A 10,331-nucleotide genomic window follows, 5' to 3' on the forward strand; every position below is an offset into this window, starting at 1 on the left:
GCATGGCTCCATCTTCGCCACCTAAATAAAAATGTCAAGCACCTCGGTGTTAAGCCAACCAATTGGATCATACTTTTTAATGCGCTTCAACATTTTATACCTCACTCAATACATGAGTGCGAACCATGCACATACCATATAGGTGGAATAGAATATGGTAGTAAGTTTCAAAGGAGTAAAAGTGGAGAAGAAATTATCGCATCAACTAGGCGGACCAACAGGATATGGAGCAGTAGGGATTTCCATGCAACGGATGCACTAGAGCTATAATTGTATGAAAGCTCAATGGAAGCTAAGCGGGTGTGCATACAACTTGCTTTACCAAGAAGACCTCGGTCATTTGAGGAAGCCCGTCGTCAGAATATGCAAGCTAAGTTATATAATGAAAGTTCCCACTAGCATATGAAAATGGCAAAACATGAGAATCTCTATATGAAGAACATGGTGCTTCCTCTAAGCACAAGAGTGGAAAAGGAGGTAGTAGCATTGTCCCTTCTATGTTTTCTCTCATTTTCTTTTTTATACTTTTTTTCTTTTTCCCTTTTTTTGATTTTTTGATTTTTTTTTTTTATTTTTTGATTTTTTTTTTGATTTTTTATTTTTCTTTTACTTCTATTTTTTCGTCTTGAGTCTCATCTCGACTTGTGGGGGAATCATGGTCTCCATAATCCTTTCCTCAGTGAGACAATGCTCTAATAATTATAAACATCACACTTGTATCTACTTACAACTCGATATGAAAAATTACTAAACAATATGACTCTATATGAATGACTCTCAAAGTGTACCAAGATGTGCAATGGTCTAGCATAACATGTAAACGATGATGAATGATGGCTTTGCCACAATTACTATGTCAGCTACATGATCATGCAAAGCAATATGATGATGAATACAGAAGTCATGAGACTTAACGGTGAAGTTGCATGGCAATAATACCGCGGACCCGACATTTTGAAATCCAATCTTCAAATGGCATGCTTACCAACCCCAAATTGACGCACCTGGACCCCTTGGTCATCACCTTGCTTCCTGGTGCATCTTCGCCGCTGGGGTTCTTGCCTTTGACAGAAATCGTCGTCGTCGTCGTCGTCGTCGTAGTCGGATCGCCACCAAGTTAGGGTATAATTCCGGTGTTCTTTTGCGCTCTCTTATCTAATTCTTGCGCATTAGGAATTTTTGTCTACAAGCCACCATGTGCAAACCCTCTAACTCCACTGAAGTTCCCATAGATCAGCAAACTAAAAATACTTATGGTTAGTTTGTCCGCAGAATGCATCTCGGTGCCACCGAGTTGCAAAAATTGGTTCCACCGATATTTTTTCTAGGTTTCGTGAGAATGGTCACACTGAGACAGAGTGGACACTTTCCGTTTCACCGAAGTGATTGCTAGGTTTATGTGAAGAAGATCATTTGTCTCGGAGAATCCGAAAATTCAGACTCGATGCTACAAAAATTTATTCTGGAGAAAGCTAAAACTAAGGATTTCTTTGTTCAAATTTGCAAAAATCTTCTGTAATTTTGTGATGCTTATATTTTCAAGCTCTTCCATATCTTTTCATAGGGCCAGCCAGTCTGTGTGTGAGCTTGTCTGCTTGGATTGCAAGATGTCAGGTTCCAATGACAGTCACAACAACTTTAGTGAGCCACATGTCGAGTCTGATTCATGCACTAGTCCTAAGAGGACCCCTTCTAATCCAGGTACCCCCAGTTCCCATGGCATGCCCAAAGCAGCTACCAGGTCCAGGAAGAAGTTGAATTCTGATGAAGAAGATTCTGATTTTGTTCCTAGAGTTCCTGCTCCCAGAAGCAGAAAGAGAAGTCTATAGTCAGGAAGACTGTAAGGAAGGAGTATGCTAAACCATCTGGAACTAAGAAATCATGTGTGAAGAGAACCCGAAAGAGGGTGATTCATGTCATTGGAAGACAAACCTCCATGTATGAAGATCGAGCAGAAATTGTTGCTACTGAGGAAGAGGAAGAAGAAATACGAGTTGAGGCCCCTCCTACAAAGAAGAAGAAGCTTATGGTAAATGCTATGTAGCCTTCTACTCCAAAGCCTTCAGCTCCTAAGAAGCCTGTAGCTCCAAGAGGACTACAAAGGACATACCTGCAGCTGCTAAAGAGAAATGCACTGCTTCCAGAGCCTTTTCTACAGAGGAAGAAGATGAGGATGCACCTATTCTCATGAAGCTAAGACCTCATTTGCCACTTCACAATGAGGCTCATCCAGTTGTTGAAGACATGAAGAAGAAAAGAGATGTAGGGTTGAGGAAGTGGAGAGCTACTGATCCATATGGTGTGAGGAGAAGAACTATAGTTGATCCCCAGTTTCACACAAGGGAACAACAAGACTTCTATGAGACATTTTTGTTTGACAAGAGTCCAACAGTCAACGACATGAGATATGTCGACTCGAAATACATCAAAGTCATGAAGATTTCTTTCCCCATGTGAGAGAAAACTTTAATCTTGTTGACATTGAAGAGTTTGCTGGTAGAGACATGACTGCGTGGAATGATGAGATGATTATGCAATTCTACACAACAGTTCATTTCTATGCATATGGCATAATTGTCTGGATGACTGATGGTCATAGATCTGAAGCCACAGATAAAGAATGGGCTACTATCATTGGCGCTCCAAAAGCACGTGAAGAAGACTTGGATGTGTATTTAGAACCTAAGAAGAACCACAACTCCATGTCTAATATGTACAAGCCAGTGCCCAATGACTATCCGCCTTCTCACAAGCTTGGTTGTGTCTATTTCTTGCAAGAGGGAATAACCACTACCAACACTATCTTGAGGCATACACCGATGCCCAAAACAGGTGATGAAAAAATGATTAGAGGCTATTCCATCAATATGCCGCATCATCTTGACACCCACACTTGCTTAAAAGTCATGGATTTGATTGCTGAGACTGTGAGGAGAACTTCTGCAGATCAGAAGAGATCATGCGGATATGCACCATACATTCAGATGCTCATCAATGCCAAGATTGTTAAGCATGCATATCAACCTGATCGTCCCCATTTGGCACTTCAGCCAGAGATCAAGGATAATGAAGTTGTGATGGATGGCACTCATCCCAGTTCACCTATAGCTAGAGAGGCTCTAGAGGCAGCAGTTGCAGAGGCAGCTAGGAATGCTCTAGCTCCACCACCCCAGCTCAAAACCAAAGATGAACATATGTCTTTCTTGGTCAGCACCATGCGAGGAATGGTGAAGAATATTTCAGAGATTTTGCTAAACCAGAAGAGCCTAGAGAGGATCGTGGAGACAAAATTCCATGACCTGGATGTGAAGGTAACGAAGTTGACCACCACTGTTGAGCAGCTTCAGCATGAAGTTGATTCAGCGAAGATTCCATGCTCAGATGATGATGATGATTCACCTCTTTGTACTACCACACGGTTCACAACCCAGACCAGGTCAGCAGTTGTGCGAGTACCAGAAGATAGACCATCTTCACCAGCTCAAGCTTCTGTTCCTGCTCCAGCACCTCCAGTGTCTACACATCCAACTCCTGCTGCAGCGACATCTGCTGAAGCCTTCATCGATGCTCTCTTGTCTACTCCAACTTGTGCTATTGAAGGAGATCATGCCCAGAGGGGCGTAGATTAGACCCTTGAACTTTTTAGTACCAACGGGGGAGAAGTGTGTAGAACATAGGGTTTCGAGAGAGGAAGAGCTTTTGACTTTATTTGCTCTCGTTTGGTTTTCAAAACTTTATTTGGTCTTTTGGATGACTTTATTTGTTTAGATGTGTGTTTTATCATACACTTTGATTGTTTGATGCTAGCACGTTATTACCTTTGAGATATCTACATCATGATCATTCACTTGTTTGTTGGTGCTATGTGCATTGTTATTCATTAATATCATTTATGCGCACCACAAGTTGTATATGACATGGAAGAGTAACCCATAATCCTAATCGATTGTGCATTTGCATTCAGACGCAGATTTAAAATAATGCACAAATTTAGGGGGAGCTCTTGCTTTTACATACTTCTCAAAGCGTTGATGCTAATCATTGATTATATCTTTTGTCGAAGCTTTGATCTATATGTTGTCATCAATTACCAAAAAGGGGGAGATTGAAAGCACAATTGCTCCCTAAGGTTGTTTTGGTAATTAATCACAACATATGCATCATTGAACTAATGAAGTTATCCAAGTACATTTCGGAAAAGTTCAAAGATGCTTTGGTTATAGGATTGTGTGGATATGCCCCTTTGATGCAAGGAAGGAATATGATTGGCTAAAGCTTCAAGGAAGAAAACTCTTCACTTTACACTTTGTGAGAAATCGCTTTAAGTCCGTAGGAAAGCCAATACTATTAAAAGGGGATGAGGTATTATGATGAATTGGTTGCTCAAGTGCTTAGAGATAGCCACCAAAAATACTCAGCCACTTCCCCACAAAATATATCTGTCCCAAGCCAAATATGCAAAATTGGTGCCATCAACATTTCCCGCTCGGCTATACCGATTTTACACTTAGACAGATCCTATGCCAACCCCACCATCTCGGTACAACCAATATTTCCATCAGTGCCACGAAGATTGGGTGACCAACATTCTGTTGAGATAATTTCAAGTTACAGAATTTCCGAGTTTGAAGTCGGTCTCACCGAGTTTGGGAATCAGTCTAGGTCATCGTATCGGTACCACCGAGATTCCTATATCGGTCTCACCGAGAATTCAAAGTTGCCACGTTTAGTGCAACTCGGTACCACCGAGATTAACATTTCGGTGTCACCGAGTTGGGAAATAATGTTGTAACAGTTTGATTTTGGGGGATACCGATATATACCCCTCTACCTACCTCTCATTCATAGAGGAAGCACTGAGAACACACTTACACTTGCCAGATCAATTTTTCTGAGAGAGAGACACCTACTCATGTGTTGAGATCAATAGATTCCATTCCAACCATTTGAACCTTGATTTGTAGCTTCCCCAAGCTGCTTTCCACAAGATCAATCTTTCCTACCCCTGCCAAATCTAAGAGAGAGTGATTGAGTGTTGAGGAAACTATCTTTTGAAGCACAAGCGCAAGGAGTTCATCATTCTACCACATCTATTACCTTTTGGAGGGTGGTGCCTCCTAGATTGGTTAGGTGTAGCTTGGGATCCTCCTACTTCGTGTTGTGGAGTTGAACCAAGATGTTTCTAAGGGCAAGGAGATCGCCTACTTCGTGAAGATCTACCGGGAGTGAGGCTAGTCTTGTGTGGATGGAAGCCGTGGTGGAATAGACAAGGCCGCTTCTTCGTGGACCCCTTGTGGGTGGAGCCTTCCGTGGACTCTCACAGCCGTTACCCTCTGTGGGTTGAAGTCTCCACTAACATGGATGTACGATAGTGCCACCTATCGGAACCATGCCAAAAATCTCCGTGTCAACCTTTGCGATTGATGTCCCTACCTTACCCTCTACTTTACACTTGCATGTCTTACTTTCCGCTGCAATACTCTTAGATATGCATGTGTAGGGTGTACTTGACTAGTCATAGTTGCTAAAACTGGCCCACACTAAAAATTGGGAAAAGACTAAGTTTTTATCTTTTAATTTAATCTAATCACCCCCTCTAGACATACTTTCGATCCTACATCGACGACAACGGAGCTTGAGAAGATGGAGCAGGGGACGAGGGGATCTTGGGAGGCGGCGACTTCCATGCGTGGTAGAGGTGACGATGTGTGTGGGAAGTGGGTTCGGTGAGGGTGTGAGGCAATGACATGTGAGTTTAGATGTTCTATTCGGGTGTGAAGGTTTGCGGGTCCGGGTTTGGCACCCCATACCCGTCTCCGCTAGACCCGATCTAGATATTTACCGCTAAACATACCCATGGGTAAATGTGGGCATGGGCAGCCCGACCCGGTGACCCGACCCAAAAAGCTCGGGTCGGCTCGGGCTGGGCTTTATGTTTGGACTGGGTTCGGGCTTGGAAGCTAGGCCTAGTCAGTAGTTCGGGCCAGGCTCGGGCTTGAAAAAAATGACATTTTACATGAAGGCCCAGCCCGGCCCGGCCCGGTCCGAAATCCATCTTTTTAGTCTGTTCGGGTCGGGCTCAACCGTGAATATACAATTTTTTGGCCGGGCCGGACCGGGCTTGGGCTTGGGATTTTTAGTCCCGCTTTGTAAAGCCCGGCCCTAAGCCCGGCCCGGCCTGGGGTATGCCCAGGTTTACCCATGGGTATACGGCTAACTTATGTGTTAGCGGGTATCGGGTACCCATTGGCATCGAGACTTGCACCGGCAAGAAATTAGTCCGTTGACAAAAATCGCTGGGAAAATTTAGTTTTTGCCACTGTAGATTTTGCCAATTTTCCTTATGTCACTCTAAAATTTAACATTTCACTTTTTTCATTCTTAGCTTTTGACAAATATCACTATTGGCAAAAGTGAAATAAAATGGTTTTGTTTTTGCCACTAAATGTCAAAAGCTAATTCTTGGAAAATGACAGTTGTGATAATTGTCAAAAACTAAGAGTAATAAAAGTGAAATGTCAAAATCGAGAATGACATAAGAAAAATTGGCTGTGGCAAAAACAAAATTTTCCCAAAATCATTTGCCAATGCCTTTCCCTGGGCGGTGGACCCGATGGATTCCAGATGGGCTGCAACACGACGTCTGCACGCAAAGGTTGGCCGGCCGCCTCCAGCGCTCCACCCATTCCCTGCGAACCTGCCGCCCTCCGCCGAAGCGGTCCTCCCTTTGCTTCGTTTCCCCTCCGCCACGCCACCCACCCGGCGCTCGTCCACCGGGCACGGCGAGATCGTCGAGCAGTTACTCGTATCCAGTCCTCCTGCACCCTCTACTCTGTGGATCCTCTCTCGGTAAGCCTCGATTGGTCCCAATTCCCCGCTCTAATCGTTCGAGTAATATGAATCTGCATCAGATGTCTTGCGACCCCGTGGGACAGGACGGCTCCGTAGGGCGTCCGACTAGGTTGTTTATGCCAGGTGGGGATCTTCTGATAATAGATTGATGAACTGGTGGGCGTAGTAGTTAGGTCTGGTCTGCTTGGATTTGGCCTCTAGGGTGGAATTGGCTGTGGGAAAAGGTGTTTGATCAAATTTGTCTCCATTTGTTTTTCGACCATATAAATTTCAGACGAATTTGGTTAGAACTGTTGAGGTTTCTGGCACTAGACGTGGTCCTACGCTCGTGGTTGAGGCTTGTAGATTTTATTTTTCTTACTGTTAGCCCAAGTAGTAGTTGAAACATGGTGTCCTCGTACTGTTCAATTGGATTCTTTTTGTTAACAAATGCAACTTGTATGTTAGTCCTATTGGAGCTTTTCTGCAGTACTATTATGTTTTTTCAGGTATGGTGAAGCCGATATGCATATAATTTCATTTCCCACCCTTTCCAAACCAGGTTGAGGGATGACACCACAGCGAGTTGTCTGAATTTGAAGATAAACGAGACAGGATGGGCTCTTATCTAAGCACTGCAACCAGTAAGACTCGATCCGTGGATTCAGACGAGGTACATGGATCAGTTTTAAACAAAAGGGCCAAGATAACCACATATGACTGTGGGTCATATTCGAGGATAATTCCAACTCTTCCTGATGAGCTTTCATTTCAAATTCTAGCGAGATTACCACGGATTTATTACCTAAAGATGAAGATGGTTAGCCGAACTTGGAAGGCGGCAATCACCGGCTCTGAACTTGCCCAGCTAAGAAGAGAGCTTGGGTTAACTGAAGAATGGTTGTATATACTTACCAGAGTCGAGGCAAATAAGCTTGAATGCTATGCCCTCGATCCATTGTTCCAGAAATGGCAAAGGCTGCCATCCATGCCTTTATTCGCCAATGAGGCGGACTCCACTGGGAGGACACGGTGTTCTGCATTTCAGATGTGGAATGTTGTGGGCTCAAGCATTAGGATTGCTGATTTCTTTAGGGGATGGTTTTGCCGCCGATATGGATTGGACCAAATGCCATTTTGTGGGTGCTCTGTCGGGGTTGCTGATGGTTGCTTGTATGTCTTAGGGGGGTTTTCCAAAGCTGTTGCCTTGGATTGCGTGTGGAGGTATGACCCTTGTCACAATTTGTGGCAGGAAGTTAACCCGATGATATCTGGTAGGGCTTTCTCTAAGGCATCATTATTGGAGAGTAAGTTATATGTGGTTGGTGGTGTTAGTAGGGGTCGGAATGGATTGCTTCCTCTACGGTCGGGTGAAGTGTTTGATCCGAAAACTGGTTTATGGAGTGAGTTGCCGGAAATGCCTTTTGTGAAAGCACAGGTATTACCGACAGCTTTCTTGGCCGATGTGCTGAAGCCTATCGCCACTGGGATGGCATCCTATAACGGGAAGCTCTATGTTCCTCAGAGTCTGTACTCATGGCCTTTCTTTTTTGATATTGGAGGTGAAATCTATGACTCCGAATTAAACTCTTGGTCAACTATGCCAGATGGTCTTGGCGATGGATGGCCAGCAAGACAAGCAGGGACAAAATTAGGTGTTGTAGTCAATGATGAACTTTATACGTTGGAGCCTTCGAGCTCCTTGGACAGTGGACAGATAAAAAGGTACGATGCTGAAGAAGATGTCTGGAGAACTATGGTACCACACATTCCAGTTCATGATTTCACTGATGCGGAGTCTCCTTATTTACTCACTGGCCTTCATGGGAGGCTCCATGTTATTACAAAAGAGGCAAACAATAATCTTCAAGTTATTCAAGCTGTATTGGAGAATAACACAGGAAACGATGTGCCTGAAGGAAACGTCTTATGGAACATAGTAGCCTCAAAGAACTTTGGGGCTGCTGAGCTTATTAGTTGTCAGGTTCTCAATGTTTAAAATGATGAGTTGCTGCTGGCACTGGGATTTTTCCAATATACTTATAGAGTCACTGAGACAATGTTGCATATAATTAATTGGGGGTAATATATATACATTACGCGTATTTAGATTCTTGCAAGTCAACTCATTGCTTAGACAATGTCATATATACTTATATAGTCATATATGTACCTTTTTGGCAACCATTGCATATGCATGCAAGGCAATATTACTGTACTATTGAATGTCCTTTGCACAGTGAGGAATTTGGTAAATGCCCATCAGTCATTCTGTATCAGAACTTAAGCTCTAGAGACTTTTGGTATACACTATATATGTACCTTTTTGGCAACCATTGCATGCATAACGCGTATCACCTATTCACCCACAAATGTTCGAACTGGCGGTGCACATAATTTTAGCTATCCAACATGGCTCACGAAAATTGTCTGATCACCTATTCACCCACAAATGTTCAAACTGGCCGGTGCAAATAATTTTAGCTATCCAACATGGCTCACCAAGTCCACAAATGTTGGGGCTATCGTGTGCCCGCATGCGAGCTTCTCCGTTCCTTTTTATTCTCATATTCTCATTGACTTAAGTCAAATGTTGTAAAGTTATATTAAAAATTAACAACATTTACAACACCAAATAAATATAATATTTAAAATATATTCCATGGCGGATCTAATAATACTAATAATTTGGTATCATGAATATTGGTTCTTTTATCTATGAACTTGGTCAATCTTTTGAAAGTTGGAGTTAAGAAAGATCTCCACCCCTTTGTTTCTCCTCGCAAGAAAAAGGCGGCTAGGGTTCCTGTCGCAGGTGACGGCGCTGTCGATCTGCCACGTCTTCTATGGTCTTAGGGCCATGGGAACGCGATGGATCTCGACCTTTGCAGCGAGAGGTTTCTGTTTTTAGGCGGTTCTTCAAGTTTTATTGGGGTTTATGTCCTGACGACGACTCCTTAAAAATAAAATAAAATGAGAGGATAGGCCGCTTAATCAACTATACCCTCAATTATTTTTCTTATCCAAGGAAAGATAAAGTGACATTGTATGAGATGATTCAGATAGAAGATATACAAACTCAATTTCACATTCCTCTCTCGGAGCAAGCATTTGAGTGATTCAAAGAAATCTAAGGGAGCCTACAACAACTTCAAGGGATCAAGCACCTGATATTTGGAGTTGTGTCACTTGACAAAATTCTTACTCATCCATTCAAGTTTATAAAGCTCTCGAGACTCGAAATGAAGCCCATATTATCTTTAAATGGTTTTGGAAGGGTGCTAGGAGAGTATGACACAAAATCTTCTTTTGGCTTCTACTACATGACATGACTAGTACAACAAATATGCTCAGGAGAAGAACAATGCAACTTCAATCATACATCTAATGTGACATGAGCATATTGAGGAAACATCAATGCATTTACTCTGGGAGTGTACCTTTGCACAAGATTGTTGAAGCACCATTCTCCCACGTAGGAAACGTGGGGGTTTTACCGT

The 10,331-nt window shown here is 43.0% G+C and overlaps 1 protein-coding gene across 2 annotated transcripts; it reads left to right on the forward strand.

Annotated features, from left to right (window-relative positions):
* The first annotated feature begins 6,624 nt into the window (after positions 1 to 6,624).
* Positions 6,625 to 9,087, forward strand: LOC123402996 (F-box/kelch-repeat protein At1g22040-like). Of its 2 annotated transcripts, none has more exons than XM_045096973.1 (2): positions 6,625 to 6,849; positions 7,341 to 9,087. In XM_045096973.1, exon 2 carries the CDS (start codon positions 7,448 to 7,450, stop codon positions 8,828 to 8,830), a length of 1,383 nt encoding a protein of 460 aa, XP_044952908.1. In that variant the 5' UTR covers positions 6,625 to 6,849; positions 7,341 to 7,447; the 3' UTR covers positions 8,831 to 9,087. The 2 variants fall into 2 exon arrangements, with proteins under 2 accessions (XP_044952908.1, XP_044952907.1); XM_045096972.1 differs by having other exon boundaries at positions 7,394 to 9,087.
* The last annotated feature ends 1,244 nt before the right edge of the window (positions 9,088 to 10,331 follow it).

Source organism: Hordeum vulgare, chromosome 6H (genome assembly GCF_904849725.1).
Source record: "Hordeum vulgare subsp. vulgare chromosome 6H, MorexV3_pseudomolecules_assembly, whole genome shotgun sequence".
Lineage (NCBI taxonomy): Eukaryota > Viridiplantae > Streptophyta > Magnoliopsida > Poales > Poaceae > Hordeum > Hordeum vulgare.

Bases quoted from the DNA above. Each gene is read 5' to 3' on its own strand.
- LOC123402996 (XM_045096973.1), top strand. From the start codon at position 7,448: ATGGGCTCTTATCTAAGCACTGCAACCAGTAAGACTCGATCCGTGGAT.